Source organism: Helobdella robusta, assembly GCF_000326865.2.
Source record: "Helobdella robusta unplaced genomic scaffold HELROscaffold_1, whole genome shotgun sequence".
NCBI classification, from domain to species: domain Eukaryota; kingdom Metazoa; phylum Annelida; class Clitellata; order Rhynchobdellida; family Glossiphoniidae; genus Helobdella; species Helobdella robusta.
In genome coordinates this window covers 6046761-6069462 of record NW_008703570.1, presented here as the reverse complement: position 1 = coordinate 6069462, position 22702 = coordinate 6046761, and the positions used below count along the sequence as shown (strand labels likewise).

At 30.4% G+C, this 22702-nt stretch overlaps 4 protein-coding genes across 4 annotated transcripts; 3 read left to right on the top strand and 1 right to left on the bottom strand.

Annotated features, from left to right (window-relative positions):
- Nucleotides 1–1861: 1861 nt before the first annotated feature.
- On the top strand, nt 1862–2546 carry HELRODRAFT_159028 (hypothetical protein; the record flags this gene model as incomplete). Its single annotated transcript, XM_009010958.1, has 3 exons — nt 1862–2055; nt 2114–2282; nt 2421–2546. The coding sequence occupies 3 exons, from the start codon at nt 1862–1864 to the stop codon at nt 2544–2546; spliced, it is 489 nt and encodes a 162-aa protein (XP_009009206.1).
- A 2574-nt stretch (nt 2547–5120) lies between these two features.
- Nucleotides 5121–6768, top strand: HELRODRAFT_159027 (hypothetical protein; the record flags this gene model as incomplete). The annotated part of the gene is made up of 5 exons (XM_009010957.1): nt 5121–5232; nt 5518–5732; nt 5860–6069; nt 6163–6276; nt 6685–6768. The coding sequence occupies 5 exons, from the start codon at nt 5121–5123 to the stop codon at nt 6766–6768; spliced, it is 735 nt and encodes a 244-aa protein (XP_009009205.1).
- A 2337-nt stretch (nt 6769–9105) lies between these two features.
- On the top strand, nt 9106–14789 carry HELRODRAFT_159026 (hypothetical protein; the record flags this gene model as incomplete). The annotated part of the gene is made up of 15 exons (XM_009010956.1): nt 9106–9116; nt 9623–9787; nt 9897–9976; nt 10238–10421; nt 10564–10729; nt 11478–11588; nt 12462–12704; nt 12776–12990; nt 13080–13177; nt 13336–13532; nt 13588–13676; nt 13735–13876; nt 14074–14228; nt 14388–14558; nt 14639–14789. The coding sequence occupies 15 exons, from the start codon at nt 9106–9108 to the stop codon at nt 14787–14789; spliced, it is 2178 nt and encodes a 725-aa protein (XP_009009204.1).
- A 2871-nt stretch (nt 14790–17660) lies between these two features.
- On the bottom strand, nt 17661–21903 carry HELRODRAFT_184827 (hypothetical protein). Its single transcript, XM_009010955.1, is given in 9 exon segments — nt 17661–17714; nt 17731–18216; nt 19564–19722; nt 19998–20096; nt 20214–20283; nt 20471–20690; nt 20802–20969; nt 21065–21103; nt 21720–21903. 8 exon segments carry the CDS (start codon nt 21825–21827, stop codon nt 18138–18140), a joined length of 942 nt encoding a protein of 313 aa, XP_009009203.1. The 5' UTR covers nt 21828–21903; the 3' UTR covers nt 17661–17714; nt 17731–18137.
- Nucleotides 21904–22702: the final 799 nt, after the last annotated feature.

The window sequence follows — 22702 nt, the reverse complement described above, 5'->3', positions numbered from 1 at the left end:
TACGGATTATATTAAAAATTTATAGTAACAAGAGATATTTTTTTAGTTCCAATATCGGAAATCTCTCATTCAAATTCGTGATAAAAACGAAAACAACGTCGACATATCTTTTGTTCTTACGTGAAAATAAACCGTTAAATCATAAAAAAACATAAGATAACAACTTATAATAAAAAACAGTACGCCTTTTCAACGATGAAATAAACGTTCACCTGTGCGAACGAACAAAGCCTGCAAAATGATTCACGTTTCCATTTTTAGATGTTTTTACTAATGTTGGATCTAAAAAGAAAAATTAATTTGTATAATATATCTCCGCATTACGGTTAAATTAAATTACGGTTAAATAGCAAGGAAATCATGTCCCTTCAGTCATACCATTTCAAATAAAATTTTCCCATATTTGCTTGATGAACAGTTCGTTTATGTTCAAATAAATAAATCAATCAAAAAAAAATTGAAAACACGTTACAGAAAGGATCTTCAGAAATATTGTTCACAATTTTTATTGTGTCAATAATCAATCAAAAAAATTTGAAAACAAATTACAGAAAGGATCTTCAGGAATATTGTTTACAATTTTTATTGTGTCAATAAAATACATTGTTTTGATATCTCACATCTGAAAAAATTGTGAAAATTCAATAAAAAGTTACGAGCAGCTGAAACAGTTGAATCAAATAAGCATAAATACCTCCTTATGATGAATCATAACAAACGTGAGCCTTACCGTTTTATACCAAACATATCGTGATATATATGCATATGAAATATATCAAATGTACGTAGATCCCGCTTGTGGCGGTGATGAGAATGTTGATATAAATTAAATCCTCCATTTATTCAAGTTAATATTATCATTAAAAAAAATTGAAAGCGAATAAACATAACACTTTGCACAAATTTAACTTTAATGAAGATTTATTATAAATAACTATTTTTCTAATTTATCACTAGCCGGAAAACTTTTCTATAACAGATTTGAAAGCACGCCTGAAATAATTAAAATAATTTAAATCATTTGAGAAAATTGATCATATGATTTGTGTAATCATAATAAATTTGTCCTTACACGTTAAACACGCTCCTTACACATCATCATCCTGTAGCAAGTGACAGGAGAAGTTGCACACAGAAAGTGAAATGAACCATAGACACCATTCCCGTTTTTATAGACGCAACTATTGAACCGATTCCCTGATGAATAGAACGGAGAACAGCTAAAATAAGCACACAGATCGTTGTGGAAAACATCACTCAGTTTTGGATGGCATCGGGATATAAATAAATAATTTAAACCATCAACCTTATCTCTACTGTATCAGATTCAAATTCTGATCTGGAGTGTTTTTAGTATTTAGTATCTATTGATAATTAATGAAATGGAAAGTGAAATAAATTATAAATCACATTGAACGAGCAAAATCTGCGTCGATCAGGTTGTAGAACCATCTTACATTATAAATAAGTTCACTTCCAAAAGGCGACATGTTGTTTTAAATAAATTATAAACACAAAAATTTTATGACTAATACAATATTTTTTACAGTGGTATGCAAACAAAAGACTTTTCAATGCAAATCAGAAAATACAGTCAACAAAGAATTTTTATTGGGTATGTTAAAACAAAGAACTAAAGAAATTGTAAACAACGAATTTAGAGCGGGTTAACAAGGGACTGAAACGACTTAAGACTGATTTATCGCGGGAACACAGAAAACAGAGCGCTAACCTTATTATATAAAACCACGGATTGAACAGAAAATTTAAATTAAATTATTCTCCACGATTTATAATCGCGCAAACAATTTCTTGTAAATTTTATTTTTATTTTGTAAAAACAAAATATTTGAAATTAATCATGACGTTTTCATGTGAAGAGGATGAAATTCTAGATTACGAAGAACTGATCGATGAAGTCGAGACAAACGATGAAACAGAAGAAACTGACGGCCAGGTTGAGGATGGATCAGATGACGGACGCAATGATGAAACTATGAATGCCACATCAAAAAAAGCGGACTTGGAAGCATTAAAAATAAAAGTTGACCAAACGTTTGAAAAAATAAGACAGTAAAAATAAAATGCTTTTAAAACTGAAACAATTAGAAAGTTCAGGTAAAAATCTGGTCTCTTCACAAACTGGAGTTCATAAACGCTACATCTTTATTGGAAATGTAGAGTTCAGCACAACAGTTAACGAATTGAAGCTCCATTTCAAAGCATGCTGTCCAATAGCTAGAGCTACCGTCTTCAGTGACAAATTTACGGTCAACCTAAAGGTTTTGCTTATATGGAATTTGTGAGTAAAAATTCCATTGATCTTGCCATGAATCTCAACAGTTCAATTTTGAGAGGAAGATGAATTAAGGTCACGTGCACCCCAGGTGACGAAAACAACAAAATGATACGGGGGTCAGGGCCAGTTACATACCTCCCAGCATCCAGCCGCCGTACCTCAGTACTCATTCCATGCAAAGCGCCACTCACCTCAAGCTCCTCAGCACTCGTCCTACCTTCCCGGATCAACTAGAGGCAGGGGATAGAGCCAACCAAGAACGTTCAATTATTATCGCCCTTACTGAAAACTTAACGGCGGAGATTTTTAAACATTGAAAAATAAATTTTACTTGAATGTAAATATGTACATAATCCATTATTTGTGTTTAAAATGTTAAATTAAACGAAAAAAACATTAAATCGATTTTCTTCGTACCGCTTTGATTTATTTAAGAAAATTTATTTGCTTTCTGCTAGCGTAAAGCTTTGAAACTTTAGCTATCAATTACCAGGTTTTAAAAACAACATTGTCTCCAGGGTTGATAGAATTCTACAAAAAACAGATCAATTTGTTGAAAATTGTCGGCCATTTATTTTTGCAACTCCATAAAATGTTATCGTAACATTCACTTTGCCAGAAAACCATTGAATTGTTGGGATGAGCGCAGAAATTTTGAAAAGAACACCCAGTGACGCACTGCAACACTTGAATTGGTTATTCGAAAAAATTGATGTCACTGTAGCAAAAAACCAGCTTCAAACTGATATATTAAATTTTGCAATGAACAATGTAAATTTTCGAGCAACCCTCGAAGATGGCTGTAACTTGATTTTTAAGATGGAATGGGAAGACATTTAACAATCTCGATTAGTAGAATTACTTGAAAATATGTACACCATCCTATCAGTTGAAAACAACAAAAAACAAAAATATGAATAAAATCATTTATAAAATATTTTGTTTTCATAACATTTTATTTGTATTGCTTTGCATATTCAAATTTGTATTTGGCTTATAAAATTGTTTTGACATTATCCTCACTTCATGTTGTTTGTGTGAGGTCATTTTCAAAATTGAAACACATTTTGAACAAATTTAGAAATTTGCCGAGCCAGTCAACTTTAAAAAAATTTATGCCGATTTACAATTATCTTTGCTTGGCTCTTGTAAATTCACGGCCCGCTCACCAAACAGCATCGACTAATTAACGATGAGAAAGCTGTTACGCCAGTTCATCAGAAATATAAATTTTATACCCTGGTGTTTTTTATGAGTTGTTAGAAAAAACTAGGAGATATTCTCTTGTTTAAAGCTGTTTTGCTTCATTACAAATTTTAACTGGAATAATTAAAATAATTCATGTACGACTTTAAGTTATAAAGAGTTGAAGTTATTGATATATTTTGAACAATAACTACTGTTTAAAACATTAAAACAACAATTAAGATTTAAAACCATGTAAATAATTTTTACTAATATCAGTAACACCTTGTGGTATAGATAATACTGTCCTAGTGGCACGAATGTTTAACTATAGGTTCAGAATGATATGTAAACCGTTTTGCGTGTGACATAACTGCATAATAAAGTACAAACAAGTTTTTATTTAATAGTTTTTACGGAAATTGAAAAAAAGACTCATTCAATTTCTATTAAATTAAAATTAGTTTGTTAAATTACTGATATGAATGTAACGAAACTAAATATTATGCTGAGTATAAGAGTAATAAAGGCAAGGTACAAAGCTATAATGACAAGTTGTTTCATAAAATATAACCATAACCAACGTACCTAACGAAATTCGGCCTCGGTCGGATTCGTGTTTGCAAATCCGACTAAAACCGGCTCCGGTCTGATTTAAACAGGTCAAATCGGTTCAGTCCATGGATATATATATATAAATCCATATATACCAATGGTTCAGCCTTAGTTAAGTTAAATTAAAGTTAAAATAATAATTTTGATTTTTTAAAATCATTAACTTCAATTAAAATAAAGTTGTTCTATTATTTCATCATTATTAGTACGATAAAAAATGAAATAAATAAATAAAATAAAACAAAATAATTAATAAATAAATAAAATAATTTATAATAAAATAAATTTACTTATTTACTTAATTATTTACTAAATTTATTTAATCACTAAATGCTTGCTTGGCCAAAACGTTCAACGTTTAATGTACACAAAATTTAACTTCAACTACGTGAATGCGTACATTAAAATTGTGTTACAGGAATGTAAATGTTGTATGCAATCACAAAAATTTCAAAACTGCGTATAAACTTATTATTTTTATTTTTTATTGTTATTATAGTCTATTGTTTTATATATATGATTATCTTTAACAACTTTCAAAAATTAAATGGATTAGTAAGATATGCATTGTGGTGTCATTGAAAAAATAATTTTGATTTTTTAAAATCCTTAACTTCTTTTAGATTTAATTTATATCATTTCATCATTATTAGTACAATCTTAAAATTGAACCAACTGCAAGTAGAACATTTTCGTTTATTTTGAATTTTTTCATAACTTTTGACCTTCTAAAGACTTGTGAATTTGACAAAGTGAGAGGCATTATTTATGAAAATAAGCGATGCTTCTGATAGATCAAATCAACAATTTATTAGTGAGCCGTTTTGTTATTAACACTCTAATTTTCAATGGCAATTGATTTAAATTTAATGAAATTTGTAATAGAATTACAATGGTAACTGTTTAATAAAAGTTATTATATAGTCGAGTGGAATTTGTTATTTAACAACTATTTAAACGTTCTCTAAATCAACTAAATGCTGAAATTTGCTGAATTTTAATAATTCAACACATCGAAGTGATGATTCAAAAATATTCTCCACAAAGTTGCGTTCATGTGATGCATGCTTCATATTCAAACGAGTGCAACGACGTAATGTTAAGCATCTTCGTACTTTGTTCGCATCTGTGCGGTTCCATGTTAACACATCTCAATATTTTTATCAACTTTTATTTTTCAGTTTTAACGTTTAAACACGTGTGCATAACAAACACAGCTGTTGAGCTTATATCTATAACTGCGGTGTTAAAACTTAACTCAGCTCTACAGAAGACAATGGTACTTTTAATGAAATTATCCTTTTGTCTGTGCACGACGCTATTTATTATCGGTAACGAATTTTTAAATTTTTATTAGTAATTTCGTTCAATCACGTTACACCACCCATGTCATTGAAGGTTATTTATCATAAACTTAGGGTGGCATAGCATTCCATCATCTGGGGCTTTGATCGAGTTTGTTCCTGGCAGATCATACGAATATCTTTACCAGACACAAGTGAAGCTGGATGACAAGAGTAGGCACCAGCAAACTAATAAATATAAGGCCTCAGGGTACAAGGCATACACCAAATTCAAAGTTGCATCCATCTGGAGCAGCGAAAATTTGCATGAGCACATCATCAAACTTTCCGTAAGTTGATAAATTTTACAATTGTTATAATAAAATTTTAGGTAGATGTTGGATACTTGTATAAACAAAACGGTTGTTTGAAAATTTTTCATGTATACTCAACTGGTCGCATGTTACGTACATTCAGGCCTCAGATAAGCCACACGGTAATCTTCCCCCACAAGACAAACACTTTGAATCAATTCTGAAGTCTCCGAGCTATTTTCATTGGAACAATGGACTAGTGCAGTACATATACACACATGTTACGCCATCAGGGGAGTTGAACATGCTGAAGTCACTCATCGACACGTTCCAACTGCACAGTGTTCTTGAAACTCAGAAGTTCATCCAATTCGTAAGAATTTTCAACTTAATTTCAAGTTTTTTTTATTAAATCAACTCAACATACTTCAAAAAATAAATATAAAAACATTGACATGGTTGACAGGCGGACATCAGAGGTCAGTGCAACGTGACACTTTCTATGGATGACAACAACGAACTCACAGCTAACAAAACCTGCATCAACAGAAGCTACTTGCAACGATCGACCAGCTACTACGTTTGTCGCTTCTTCATTTAAAAAAATTTTTTTTTTATTATTACGAATCTTTCTTCAATATTTTTAGAAGCATCACAACAAACACACAAGTTGCCGAATCAATTTTTAACAGTGATTAGCAATGATAATTAGTACATAATTTTTAACAATATTTTGTAATTTTATATATTTTTTTAAAACTTACAAAAATGCAAAACGTGTGAAAATACATAATATGAAACCTTTTTACTAAAAAAATGTAACAGTGTTGTAAGCACTAATGAAATTACTAAAAAATGATAAATTAGAAAACAATAAGTATAATAACAATAAGCAGTAAACATCATTCGTGCTAAAAATATTAATTCTCATCATCGTGTTCCATGGCGGTTGGTTCACGAATCTGACCTTTAACCTTTTAATAATTAGCTGTTGGGATTGTTATGTCTTGCGTGCCCTTTGCAGCATTTTTTAACAAAGGAAAGGTGGCCTAGTTCAAATGCAGTGTTCTAAATTTTAAATTATCGACTCTTCGCATGTATTTGAGTTCAATGTTCAAAATCAGATGAATGTCATCGTCTTTGCATATGTGGTGGGTACTAGATTTAAATAAACAGCCGAGTAAAAGAATATGAATTTTTTATTAATTTTAGTTGCTTAAAAAAGAGTTAAATTCTGCTGAAAGGACGAAGTTTAACGAAATCGAAATTATAAAATTAACAAACAAAATTTGAAATATTATTTATTTTGAATTTGTCTGATTCAACAGCCACATTAAATATTGGAAAAATAATTTCAGTACTCATTAAAAAAATCTAAATTTATTTTCATTACTATCAGACTCTGAGTTTGATCTGAAATAATATGGAATATCTGAAAAAAATAAATATAATTTTTAAGTAAATTTCAAATTTTAAACAAAATTTTCAAAAATAATTAACCATGATCTCTTCTATCGACGGAGTGAGAATTTGACGGCTTCAAGACTGTAGGCAGATACGTAAGATAGGGTTTACAATGGAAAATAACATTAAATTCCTCTTTATTGATTCATAGTAAATCCTTCTTATATTTAAACGTAATATTACCTGCATCCCTTACATATATCTACAACTTTTTAATCTAAGGATTTTATCAAAGTTTTGAAATGTATGTTATTTGTAAGCAACTTACAATTTCGTGGCAGACCGACTTCGCTTCTGTCATTCCACTTGTTTGACCCAAATTTTCGGTTGTGACGAGGATCATATGATTCGGATGTTTCGTATGCCTCCAAAGCTTAAATGAGTGCAGATATTAATTTGTTCTCATAGTTTAAAATTTTGTGTCTTGTAATACTTTTTTTTAGCAAAATGAATGACTATAATTTTTGAATTATTCAATTAATATTCTTCAGGCATGTAACATAAAGTTTGGGTTCTAACAGAACCATTTTGTTTTATTTTCTATCATTTTCAAACTTGACAAATGTATCGCTAAACATTTACAAAAACAATTTCCATTATTTAATTACAAAGTTTTATATCCTTTTTTCTAGAATGCAGCTATCCAATCCAGTTCATATAATCATAGTTCCCTTCTTAGTTTAAATGTCGGGGGTCTTCCTTTTTCTTCCGCATATATTACCGAAAATTTTTTAATTTCTCACTTTTTATTATTTTTACAAAATATTCAACTTATTTTTTAATTTAAATTTTTTAATTTTCGCGGCTTTTGAGGCCAGCACTCCTTCAACGGATATTTTATAGTTGGAGTTAAGAAGCGATATTTTATTTGCAAAAATCACAAATCTTTTTAAATTAGTTTTACTTTTACTTAAATCAGATAAGATAAAATTTTACAAAATTTTCATATAAAGTTTGATTTTAAAATAATGCAGCGCTTCCGCATGAGTAAAATTTGATAAATCTATCTGAAAGGGACTGATTTTAATATAAAAATTTAATACAAAAATGTGGAATAAGCCAAAAAAAAGTCTAACGGTCGTCAACATTTTAAAAAGTAAAACCTTAAGCTCGACACAAAAATGTTTTTGCTACGCCAGTTCGGGAATGCTTCTTATGACTATTTTTTTAAATATAAAAAATGCAGTTCATTTTAGTTTTTGATCTGAAATGAAACTACTTCCAATATAAGTTAGTCAGTTTTTTAACGCATCTTGTTTAAAAATATGTTTGTATTGTAATATGAAACGAATCTATATAAACCAATGACGTGAAATAAAATCACAACAACTTATTTTATGAGATCTTATTGAAATTTAAAACACGAATTACCAACCTGGGAACCTTGAAGCGACCAAGCCACAAAATGCAAAAGTACAAATCATTATAAGTAAATTAACGTTAGATGTCGCGAGAGCCATGCTAAGATTTGTCGAAATGCTTCAAATTCGTTGGAGCAGTTCCCTATTTATACATGTGCGTATAGGTCGCATTTATATTAAACTTTAAAAATAACTAATGTGTAAATTATATACATCAGGAGTGGGCAAACTACGGCCCGCCAATCCATTTTATGCGGGAAATAGTTTTCAATGCGGCCCTCTCGCAAAAAGTTTGCCCACCCCTGATATACTTACATGTGTGTTATATATATATATATATATATATATATATATATATATATATATATATATATATATCAACAATCAACAATATATATATATTTATATACGTATGAGCGTGCGTGTGTCTGTGTAAGGCTTACGTGCCTGCAGAAGTAGCGTGTACGTTCTGGTGCTCATATGTGGACTACAAAAAATAAAAAGTTCAAAATATGTTTGTTGGTTTGTTGAATGTTTCTTTGATATTTTCTCAATCAAGATATTTTGCGCACAACGACACCAGCATGAAAGAAAGGTACTCAAAAATAGCTAGAACTTATTAGAGACTGTCGCCATCCAGAATTGTTCAATAATTTTCTTATTAATTTTCATTTTATTTTCGTAGACTTTCGATGACTGGCACGCAGAAAGTAAATAATAATTATTTTTTGTTTCTATGTTGTTTTTATAATGAGATGAAAAATACCGAAAATTGTAAAATTATTTACAGAAATTTGTCAGAATTTACAGTTCATTAAAATCAAATGACTTAACGATCAATTTTTTTAGAATAATTGTTAGGCACGCAACCAGACACGCTGTTTATAAACAACGATGGACTAAAAAGCTAATTAAATATAATCTTATTTAAACTTCAAACAATTTTTTCAACTTAAACCCAATTTAACGTTAGAACGATCAACATTGCTTGCATTGCATTCTAAATTATAATCTTTATCTCTGAATGTTGCAATACCAAACGGATGTAATCATTAATGTCTATTATTATTACATTGACTGGATAAATCGAACATTAATAAGACATCGAACACAAAATGATCAGCCACTAGACGTGGAAGTGACCTCCCATTCAATTGGTCATTACGAATTCACCGACGACAAGTTGGTCAAAAGGTTTGTAGCTGAGGAAGTTCAGAACGTCAGTCCAGTCATCAGAGCTTTCCAGTCAGCCGTCGTCACCGCCAGGTTTTTTCTTTTCTTTCTTTTACAGTTCATGGTTGTACTAATAAATGTTGAAACTTCAAAACTTTTTTAAAACTTAAAATGGAGAGTTTTTCAATTTCAATATTTCTAGACAAGAGATAACACTGGAAGGTTACGCCGATGATGAAACTGTTCTTACCGACACCTTTGATTCAATAATTCTTGATTTCGGTAAGAAAAAACCATTATTTTGTTTAACTGAACTTATGGATTTACTGATAATATGTTGGCTTTATAATTTAAAGAATCGAAAATGAACGAGAAGACAACGTTACGAAATTTCATTGACGACGACATAATGGAGGAAATTGAAGAATGCATTGATGTAAGATGCATTGATTTGATCTTATTCACATTATCTTATTTACACTGATGTTATTCACCTCGATATTATTTACGTTTGTTATCAAAATATAACTGTATCAAAATAAGGTGTAAAATATTTTTACCATTCTCAGTTAGCGCAATTTGTGAAGAAGCTAAGAAAAGGTTTCAATAAAGTTGGAACTATCGAGAATTCACGCTCCTTCATTAAACTCGTCAAATGCTTCAGAGAAGCCAATAATGAAACCATTGTTGAAGCGGTTCTAAAAATGAAGAAACATTTCGCATACTAGTAAATATTTTGAATTTATGTTAAAATATTTTTTAAATTTAAAAAATATGTTTGTAAAAAACTATAAATCAGAAAATTTACTTATTAGATTGTATTCTTATTTACGTTATTAATTTTTAAACAATTATCTTAATACTTCCAGCAAGATCTTATTGGATGCTGTGTGTGTGGCTCAAACTTTTTCATCTTACAAAGCTCTCATGACTCTCGTCGACTTCAAAGATGAAAGCAACATTTTATTGGAGAAGATACTTTTCTCTCTGTCACTGGCGACTTACCCACCAGAAGAGTACATTGCATTTTTATTGGTACTCGCATATTTTTCATTAATCAATAATAATAATAATGATGATGATGATGATATTGAAAATAATAAGTGTTCGATTGGTAGCAAGAGATATGTTTGTTGATGCTGACAGACGTTGCGGTCCCCATTGACACGCACGTTTCTTTCTAGAGAAGTTTAAAAGTTATGAGCAAGTCCAAAAATTTTGAGATGAAGATACAAGAACATCAGAACACGCAACACCTCTGTAAAACTTGGCGCGTTTGAACAGAACAAAATGACTGCAAAGTTCTTTTAATGATCTAATTTGGAGGAGAGTGTAGCACACACACACATATATTAATTCGCATATATGGTTGCACAAATGAGGAAAGTCACCATGTTTTTCGGTAGTACAGTCGACATAGTTCAAACGTTTCAGTTGACAAAATATAAAATTTTATATTTAGGGAATCTGAACGAAGTATGTCAAACATCAGCTAGAGAAGGTAAAGTATAAACAAAATGTTATTTATTTATATAACGCGGAACGTAAACATCTAAATAGAAAAACACGTGCACATTAGCATATTGCTTGAGAAAAAACGCAGCTTACACTTCATAGTGTAATAGACGGGTAACCAGGCGATGGACTTTTTGCCTTACAAATGTTCATTGATATATTTTATGTTAAAATCAGTATTAACTCGTCCTTACTGTTTTTATTTTTCAGTCGGAATATTTGAACGTCCATATATTTATATAGGCTCTACATGATTTAATTTGAACAGGGTTTGATCAAGCACCCTTTTAAAGACTCCAGACTATATGAAGCAGCTTTGAACACATTAGGAGCTCTCCTACATACCATGAAAAAACAGACACATCAGAGCAACAATATGGTTAACAAATTTATCATTGAAATTTAATATAAAAAGTAATTCAACGTTCTGCATGGTCCTTTGAAAACATATTAACACATATACAGATGATATGTTAACGCACAATATGTGACGGAAATCGTAAAATGCGTTGTGTACTTTGATAGGTTTATTGAGTTGTTGTATATTTGTTGAACGGCAGACGAATTGAGAGCAACATCATCCCAGAACTCGTTGTTGATCAGTGTCGAAGCAAATGTAAATAAGATGAAGCTAGGACGCGTGTTTCTTTACCATGTTAAAATTTAATGACGTAACCTACATTAAATCTCTTTGTAAAAAATTAATTTTTTTCTCGTTTCAAGTATTTTATTAAATTTATATTTAAATGTAAGTATTAAAATGAGAATGATTTTTTTGAATTACTTTCATTTTTAAGAAAATATTTAAAATGATAAGTAAGTCTAAACTTTATTCCTTGAAATGAAAATTTTATCAGTGGTAGTGACCGTAGAAAGAAATAGCGAATTGACAGGCGCCGCACTTAGCGGAGGTTTTATTATCACCAGCTTAATAAATTCCTTTGTGTGGTGGTGTGATATTTTGACGGCTTCATTCGTTGAGCCGCTAAATCGCATTACTCTCTTAAACATTTATTGAAAATTTGAAACATTTATTTAATTTTGTCAGATCCTTCTCAAATTAAATTTTTCTTCATTTTTCCTTTTACCAGTTGTAACAAGTGTATTATACATACAATAATAAATTTATTTTATTCATATAAAAACTTTTGGCCAGTCCAAAGCATTTTAATTTATGATAAGTGTTATTTTTACGTTGTCTATTTGAAATAATAAATTTTATGCTAAAAATGGAATTGAATTTACCACACAGCTTGTGCATAACGTGGAGAAAGTTCTGCTGCAAAAACTTAACGACTGCGACAACCGGACATCATCGCCATCTTCTTCATCATTAGCATCGTGTCAGGAAGTTCTGCTGAGGTGTTTGGGAAATATGGGCTTTACTAATTCTGTTTCGAAAATTATGGAAGTTGTTGAATCATCTGAAGTTGCCTCCGTATCTGAAACAGGCCTGAAAGCTTTAAGACATGTTGACGATGCAGAAATCGAAAAAGTTAATTGATGCTTATTAGTGAATTTTTACAAAATATTTTCCAAATTAATAACTCGTAATTGAACACACAGTTGAAAGAGAGACTAAAGAATATTTTTCAACAAAAAATAAAAAAATATGAATTGCCAGCGCGAAGTGAGGCCTTCCAACTTCTCTTACGCACAGATCTAACTGAAGAAGACGTAGAAGACATTTACGCGGTGTCACTTGACCCGTCTAATCAGGAATTTGGATCTTTCATTCAATCAAAATTAGTCGATGCTTCAAAGACTGACGAACGTTTAAGGTGTATATTTCTTCATTTAAATTCAATACATTACTTTTAAAATTACAATTTAAATTTAAATTATAATTCAAAATATCATTCTTTTACAGAAATGTCATCCGGAAAGTACAAAAGAACAATGTTCTCAACAATTACGATACCATGACACGAAAGGGTAGCTCTCTCTTTTTTTCATCATCCTTTCTAGGTGGGTTTCATATCATTATATTTTATCTGTTTCAGTCAGTATTATGGCCGTCATTTGTTGGTCAGTATCATAACCAACATTTCATTTTTAAGTTTATATTATAAAATTCTACCCAGTTAATATACTAATGCAATAAATAATAACTTTTAAATATAAAGACAGTCCGCCAATAACTTACAGCATGTACGTTGAAAACGGAAAATCACATATTGTTAGACGATCTGGCATGTCGGTTGATTTGCATTTAACAGAGGAGCCAGATCTTTATTTCCCAACATCTAGAGAACCTGATGATATATATCAGCAACAACGAGAGATTAAACACAGATTCAAAAAAAATTTGCAGTTTTATAAGGTGACAAAATTTAATTCATGTCTTTTTAAATTATATCAAAAATTAAAACACCCAGTTTGAGTTGTTTGCCACTGGAATGGAAGCATTGTTAGGAGAGAAACAGGAAGATGATAACAACAATGAACACAAGATTAAAGAACCAATGTCGGGTACAAAAATATTTTTAACATTTTTTACTAATTAGTAAAAGTAACACGTTTAGAGGCTATTTTCACTACGATTCAGCAGGCTTGTCGCTAGACATCATGGGTGTATCTAATAGACCAACCATATTCTTCAAAAGTCAAGGAGAACTCATGTCTGCACTTTGGAACGCACCTTCCGAACTCACTTCTGCTTTTCAAGTAATTTTGAACGTTCAATTTATGTTGTAAAAATGATGAACTTAAAATTTGTTGGGCAGACTCTTGATCCTTTTATAGTTGCAATGTCATAAACGTGACAAAAATTGTTTATTGTTTAGTTAGAATGTTGACAAATAAATAGTACAATCACAAAAAACATGAGGTTGAGCGAAACAATCCAAAAACATGATTTGCAGGTCAATATTTTGCTACACGATCATCATCAACGGATCCAACTGGAGAACGGTATGACGGTCAATTTGGTTGTCATCGGCAGTATCTCACTCGATCTCTCCGGCTCTCTTTTATACAGTATCTGGAATAAAAATGCACAGTCACTGATAAGAAACACGTAATAGATGCATTTTGGTTTTTCACTATAACTTTTACATTTTTTGCGTCAGAGTTTGAATTGATGAATCTTTAAACGAGAACTTTGGCGATAAATTCGGAAATTTTTGTAATTTGAAAGTTACGTTCAATTAATTTGATATTTTGAAATACCAACCAGTGTTTCCTATAGTTTAGACACTGAACTTGAATTGGTTGACACAAAAGATACAATTAAACTTAACCGGAGACAAGACATACAAACCGCCATCGACTTTATGACGGATGTTAACTTTTCGGATGCGACCGAGATGTGCTTGACCATGTTCACCTCGTCCGCACCGGATTTAAGGTATATTTGTCTGATTATCCCTTCTGAAAATATCCTCAACGAATGGTTTTTTGCACATCAAATTAAAATTTTATTTGCAGGTACGAAATCAATACATATGAATGTTTAGATGGTTGTAAAAAGCCATTTAAAACATCATATAAGCGAGCGGTGACTTATCAGCCTCAGTGTTATGCACTACCACCCAAGAACTATCAACTTTGTAATTCGATGTTCTACTCAAGCCAGTAACTCTTTTTTGTTGCTAATTTATTTTTTGCTGAAGATGTCCATGTTATTAAACATTTTAAATGTAGAACAATAAAATGACAATCAACAAATGTTCAGTCTGAATATAAAGGTGAAAATTTGAAACGCAAACATCAAATGAAACTGAAATAATTTTCAAAAATAAATATCTGCAATATCAGAAAGTTTAGCATCCTTGTTATAATTATACACCGAACAGGTCCCATGACCTTTTGTCCAAATCTCAGTGACTACGATAAATTGATTGGCAGTATGTATATTTAAATATATATATATATATTCTACCGATAGAAAAATTAAACAATAAGTTAACTAACGTGGAACATGGTGTGATTTTCATCAATAATTGCAATTCTGACAGTCATAATCTACTGTCTACATATATATGATATATCAGAGCATTGCATGAACTTTTTTCAGGAACTATTTACCTCCACTTCAAACTACTCCTTAGTCAATTACAAATTTTGTTTCATAAAAACTGGTTAATTGTTTTGTGATAACTTTATTTTGTCAAAAAAAACTATCATGTTATTCAACCATATACATAGACATTAATATTCATCAACATTACAAATGTTTAATTCAAATACAGTGAATTAAAAACAAATTAAAACTCAAAAAATCTAGCAAAACTAATAAAATTATCGACCAAGAATATCTGTAATACTTCAAAAACTGAAGCAAAAAATAAGAATGTGGAGAGGTCTGAACAAAAGGGTGACAACGACCATGCGTCTATGGTAAATATCAGCGTGGTATGAAGATAAGACAATATCTCCAATAACTACCATATTTAATTATCACACGCAGACTGATTTACACAAGCAAAAAACACGTACATATATGTGTGTTTGGGTGTGATCAATGCGAGTTTTTTTCAATGATTTCTAACTCTAGAATTTTAGTATAGGAAATGAACCACTAAACTTGGACTCTATGTTGATCAGAAAGCAAATTCATCGTTAAATAATTCCCCCAAATTAAGCTGCCACAAAATTCTTCAAACTATAAAACATGAGTATGTGCTTTCAATGCTGCTCTTGTTTTCGATCTAAAGATTGCGCGACGCAAATGCCGCTCCTGTGCGAAATTCCATTGTAAAACTCCATGTTTCCAATTGTTAGATATGGATTCGCCAGAGACAATCGTTAGAAAATAAAAAAACCTTTTTAAGGTGATATATGCTATTAACCATGGTCGTGTTGCTTATCTGAGGCTACTGACTTATTGCAAAGGTTTGTACGGTCATTTGTCTAATGTGCATTAAACAAGGTCCAACTAGCACGAAACTGCATTTAGAGGTAAAAAAAAAGTATTAATACGAAACGAACAAATAAATACGGTCATCATCGTCTAGTAGTAGAAATACACATTCGTTTGAAAAAAATATTCGGCCAAATGAAATAAGTAATCCATATCACCTTTATCATAAGGTCAAGTTACACTAGTCAGGTAAATACGATATATATTAAGAAATATTACTGCATGTTAAGCATTGATCAGTTTCTGGTTCAATTTTTCTACATTATGAACTATGCCAGTTTGCATTGGAGAGGCTGAAAAACGGGTCAGCATTTAATAACTGCTGAAATTACATGTACAATGGATGAGGAACGTGTGAATTAAATTAAGGACTAGGACTAGATTCATTGAAAATCAATCAATCAATCAATCAATCAATCAATCAATCAATCAATCAATCAATCAATCAATCAATCAATCAATCAATCAATCAATCAATCAATCAATCAATCAATCAATCAATCAATCAATGATTCTCCTTTGTCCATCGAGAGTCCGTCGAGGCCATGGTGTACATCTAAGCATGCTTTTTACTTTTTCATTTTTTCTTTCCAAAAACCTTTTCTATCTTTGGCCAGTTTTATTGAATTCAGAATACCAGCACCAGTCCATTCAGTAATGTCATCTATCCATTTCTTTGCAGGTCTACCATTTTATGCTCGGTTTCTGTGCCTGACCATAACAGTTTTCCTTTCTTCAATTCGCCACTTCCTGTCCATCTAACTTCACACAAACCAACCACATCATATCTAAACCTCTCAAGCTCTTTTTTCAGCATCGCATATGTTCCAGCTTACCACAGTGACCTCACATTCTAAATTCCAACTGTGAATTTCATCTTCATTTTACCTCTTTTGGACTCATTGAAAAATGAACCTTAAACTGATTAAAGCTGAAATTGCAGTGATATTTAACAATAGTATCTACCGCAGTCTTAACACTAATTAAAGGTTATATATTAAATTATATATATATATATATTTTTTGACACTGGTGATATATATATATATATATATAAACAAACGAACAAAATTCAATATGCTACTATAAATTAGGCGCTTTTAGAGCTGTGCAGTTGAACTTATCAATTGGAAATATCACAAACTTATTGAGAAAATTCGTAGTCCTTAATTTAATTCACACGTTGCTCATCCATTGAGGATGTCATTTCAGCTGTTTACGTACGCCGGCACTTTTTTTCTCTTATGCTAACTGGCATGGTTGAAAATATTCCGTGCGCTACAGCAATGCACTAAAATAAGGTTTGTGAAACCCATTTCAATAAATTCTTTCAAAAGTTCTGATTTTTGTACAGCTTATAAACATGCTTTCTTTAACTTTTTTTTAAATATTATCATCTATATGATTTTTTATCTGAACATCAGATGTGTGTGAGACAGAGAACATGTACGGTTTTCACGATCGTAGATGTAGGCAAATAACATGCTAAAATATCAGTCCATATGCGATATGTATCACAAAACTAAATGAACAAAAATATCAGCACTAAATATAAATTTAAATAACACTGCGTGGATTCAACTTCAAGACAATATGCATACACTCACACTCATTCATATACAAACTCACACTATTATATATATATATATATATATATATATAAATAAATTATGTGTTTCAAAATATTCAAGTCTTTATACGCATCAAAAAAGAAAAAAAATGAGCTACATATGTTTTGGCTGGGAGAGTGAATAGATGAGATGAAAGACATGCATTGAGTTATGTAAGATCATAGATAACTGCGCAGCAATGAAGCATGCTGACAAATTGTTGAAAATTGTTGAAGATAAACTAACACCCAGTCGAAGAGCAAGATGATAATGTGGATGACAACAACTAGTGTGTGGTGCATTCATAGCCAGTAAAAATTATTAAAAAGTTTTCAATGGTTAAGAATGATAGAATCACGAAGATGAAATAGGAGCAAACATTCAAAATCTGTAAAGTCCTTTAACCCTATAGACAAGATGATGACAAAAAGACGATGATGGTTTGTTGGATAGTCTATTCAAGAGCCACATCTAGCACCATCATGATGACGAACCCGACGATGACTCCAAGTGAAGCAACCCTCGTATTTCCACTGTTGTTATATAATCAGATAGTAATTCATGTTTAAAATTATAAATAAACAAATGTAAAATTATGTATATTACATATATATATATATATATATATATATATATATATATATATATATATATATATATATAAACATCATGATTGAATGTCACAGGTGGTGAAACGTCTTCTGCTGCTACCCTGCTGCTGATATATATATATATATATATATATATATATATATATATATATATATATATATATATTATATGTGTGTGTGTGTATGTGTGTGGTGTGTATATATATATATGTGTGTGTGTGTATGTGTGTGGTGTGTGTTATTAATAACAATTATTTCCCAGTGACATTTGTTAATTTTTTCCCATTAGTTCAAATTACCTGTTATTTTATATGTATGTCAATATTCACATGCATATTTCTAGAAGTTTTAAATGTATATGATTTTGACAATTGCATTTTTAATTTCAACTGTTCTGTTATTTCATAATAAATGTGAAATTTTTATTTTTGGTTAGGGTGGCCATACAAGCTCGTTTGATCTTCTGTGTCTAAATAAAATTTGTCTAAATAAATATATATATTTATTGTCATAAATAAAATATATATATATATATATATACATATACAATATATATATATATACATACATATACAATATATATATATATATATACATACACAATATATATATATATATATATATATATATATATATATATAACTTTTCTGAGTAATTAATAAGACGTTTCACCACCTGCCACACACCCGCCATAAAAAGATGATTCACCATCTGTTATTTAAATGTAGGCTTAATTGCCTGCAAGCCGTTTTGTCCTTTATCAAAAAAATATTTTTCAAAATGTTCAAATTTTTTCAATACCACATTTGCCGGAAGTATTATAAGCAGCATTGCTTGTACTTCCAGTGTATAGACTGGCTTGGATTGGAATCTATGTTGTTATTTTGTACGTCAAATTTTTTAATATCATGGTACCATTTTTAAGATATGATAAAAGAAGTGAATCTGTTTCATGAAAAAATGTGACAATGTACAATGGGTCATTTGAAATAAATGTGCACCACTTTTGAACTAATGCAATTTAACGAAACTTGTTTTCTACCAACAAAATTGATGTGCTTGAATAGTTGTAAATTATTATCAAAATCGAAAATGGTCAGTCAAGCACAGGTTTTTTCTAATTTGTTTGAATTCATAGTGACTGGCATAAACATAAAACCAGGATATACTATGCATGCACGTTGTGGATACGTTTACGGGAATAAACAAGCGATGTAAATAATTTAAATAAAAGAAAAACTAAAAAATCAAGCGATAAAAAATGAGAACCATGATTGAGCCTCTGGGATGATGTCATCAAAGACTACAAAAATCATTGCACCTGCAGCAAATGCAAGAACATAAGGCAGAAGAGGATCAACCAAAGTTACACAAATTGCCCCCAAAACTCCAAATATTGGTTCAACCATGCCACTCAACTGTCCATACCTAATATGGCAGTTTATGTGGTGAATTCACATCATGTAGTTAAATGTCATTAGTAAATTATAAATAAGAAAAAATGTTATTAGATCAAATTCAACAAGAACGGTATTTAACATCAGTTGAATATTTAAAAATTTAAAATAATTTGTCTGTTGACACTTTTGTGTTTGTTATCTAACATGACATTCAGCAGGAGGCTAACCTATTTTTGCACACATTTTGAATTCAACTAAATCGTGTAAATATTTAAAAAAATTTTTAAAAATTTAAAAAAAAACCAGAAGCTTCTCTTCATTGACATTCCAGATGCTTTCAGGGGAATACTAACTGCAAGACCTTCGGGAAAATTCTGAATTCCTATGCCCATTGCTAAATTCCTAATTCAATAATATTGTCATAGTCATTCTTATAAATGATATTGTTAACCCAACAATAATTCACGAAAGTAGGTTAATGAGATTTTGAGACAGACATAATAACAATGGAAAAAAAACCTTGATTTGGCAAAAGTTGATGATGGTGTCCTCCCTATCGATCCAAAACTTACTCCAACTGCCAACCCTTCTGATGATAGAAAAAATATTAATATTTATAAAGTTCAATCCAAAATTTACTTACATTCTGTTCCAAAAATAATTTATCATTTAAAATCATATATTAACACTAAAAACCTATTAAAGTATGTTTCAAACTTTGGCATAAATATAAGTTAATGGTGAATAAATAATAATAAATGAAAAAAATTAAAAACCTGGAATATTATGAACAGTTATGGCTATAATAAGTAAGAGAATTCGTTTCCAACTTTTCTGCTTGGAATGATCTTCAGGTTGATTATGCTTTCCTTGATGATGACTTGATTTGTTTCGTTGAGTCAAGTTTGTGTTTAAACTTTGGACATTGTTTTGTGTGGACTTTTTGCTATTTGTGCTTTCATTTTTGTCATCTTTGGCAGAATGAATATTAAAATCCTTTGAAGGTAAGAGTTAATGGGGAAATCTTTTTAAAAATTATATATATATATATATATATGTGTGTGTGTGTGTGTGTGTGTGTGTGTGATGTGATCAACAAAAACTTACAATTGATGGGAGCAAATAGTCCGTTAAAATGACGAATTTGGTGCCAAACAGAAAGCCAACCAATGCCGGAATGAATGAATACTGACCATCCTCTCCATACAGGCCAGATAACTTTGCATGTTCAATGGATGGTTCTAATAATGACCAAAATGAAGCCGCTACCATAACCTTTCAAAAAAATTATCAAATTAATGTAAATTTTAGTTAAATTATAAATAGCCATGCAAATCTTTAAAAACATAAATTAAAAAATGTTCATTAACCCCTGCTGCAAAACCCAAGCTGGCATCCAGATACTGTCTCTGTAGCAAGCAAAAAATATTCCAAATCAAAATAAATGAAAATTTTTAAGTAAATAAAAGATTATTCTTCCTATCTTATTAAAGAAAATATGGAACAAAGGTCATTAATTTGTTGCTATTCCATTAAGATTCAAATTTAGTTAGGTAACGACGTTACGTTAACCATATTAAGCTAATAACAAATAAATAACTGAGGAAGAAAATAGTTAATTAGCACATTATACAACTGCAAAACACTACAAGATTAGTATTATTTCAAGTTTCATAAGGGAGGAGAACTAAAATTTAATTCAGCTTTAATTAGTTTATGATTGTTAACATATTTTAATAAAACTTACAGAATAACATTTTTTAACAGATTAACAACTGTAACATTAATAAATAATACCAATTTAATAATTAACTAATATTAAAATTAAATAAAAAAATAAAATAAATAAAATTAATATTAACTTTGTTTTGTCTGCTTGCAAAAAATAATAGTTACTTATATTTATATAAACAGCAGTCAGTTAGAAACAAAAACATTACTGGCAAACAAGATAAATAACAAAATAAATCATTAAACAATTTTAAAATCTAAAAATTGAATTTATTTTAAAATGTGAAACCTAACTTTTAGATTGTGACAGAAGAAAACGAATCCACTGCCAAGTGCTGTCACAGCCCATGTAAAAAGTGTGCCAAAAAAGGCCTGAACGACCGGATCGAAGCCATCAATCATCGTCAACAGCGTGCAAAGTAGGTAGACGAGCCAACCAACACGCGCGGGTCCAAACTACCTAATTAACTAACCAACCTGCTGACATACCAACCTTAATTAAAACACTGTATGACGAGAACGGCGCTGCTACAATCTTTACTTCTACTTTGTGGCAATGTGGGGATAAATATTGTGAGTAACGGTTATACAAATCCAGGGAATTCAATGTACAAATCAAAAGTAACGCAGTTACTTTTATTGCAAATGTGTGCTTATACTCTATACTTCTCAACTACCTTGTATTATTACTAATTTTTCTTCTACTAGTCAACTATACGCTGTAGATTTCTATATTTATACTTCTTTTCCTCCATTTAATCTTAATAGTGTTATTCATAATTTATCTCTATGTAGGTATCTCTTTTGTTATCCCTTTATGTGACTTTATTTATCTTAAATTAAATCCTTCTAAGTTTGAATTAATAAATCTAAACACTCTATTCCTTCTATGTTATTATTTCACGTCTCACCGATATATGTAAATTAACAACGTAGTACATTTAGTACAATTATTCTAAAACTTTCATTGTTTCTCACGAGTTTCGTAGTTTAGGATTTATCTTTGATTCCAGTATGTCTCTTTCTTTTCAGATTAATAGTGTAGCTAAAAGTTTTTATTTCCATCTTGCGAGGTTCAAAGGGTATCTCAAAACCCATCGGTTAAATTCACAGATGAACGCTATTGAACACTGCTAAAATGGCGCTTTACAAGCTATTTGATTGCTTGCTTGATTTTGATCCCAAGTTGACTTGATACTTTGATACAAGTATTTAGGAGCAAGACCATATAAGCATTTAAAAATAATAACTCCAAACTTGAACTTGATTGTTTGCTT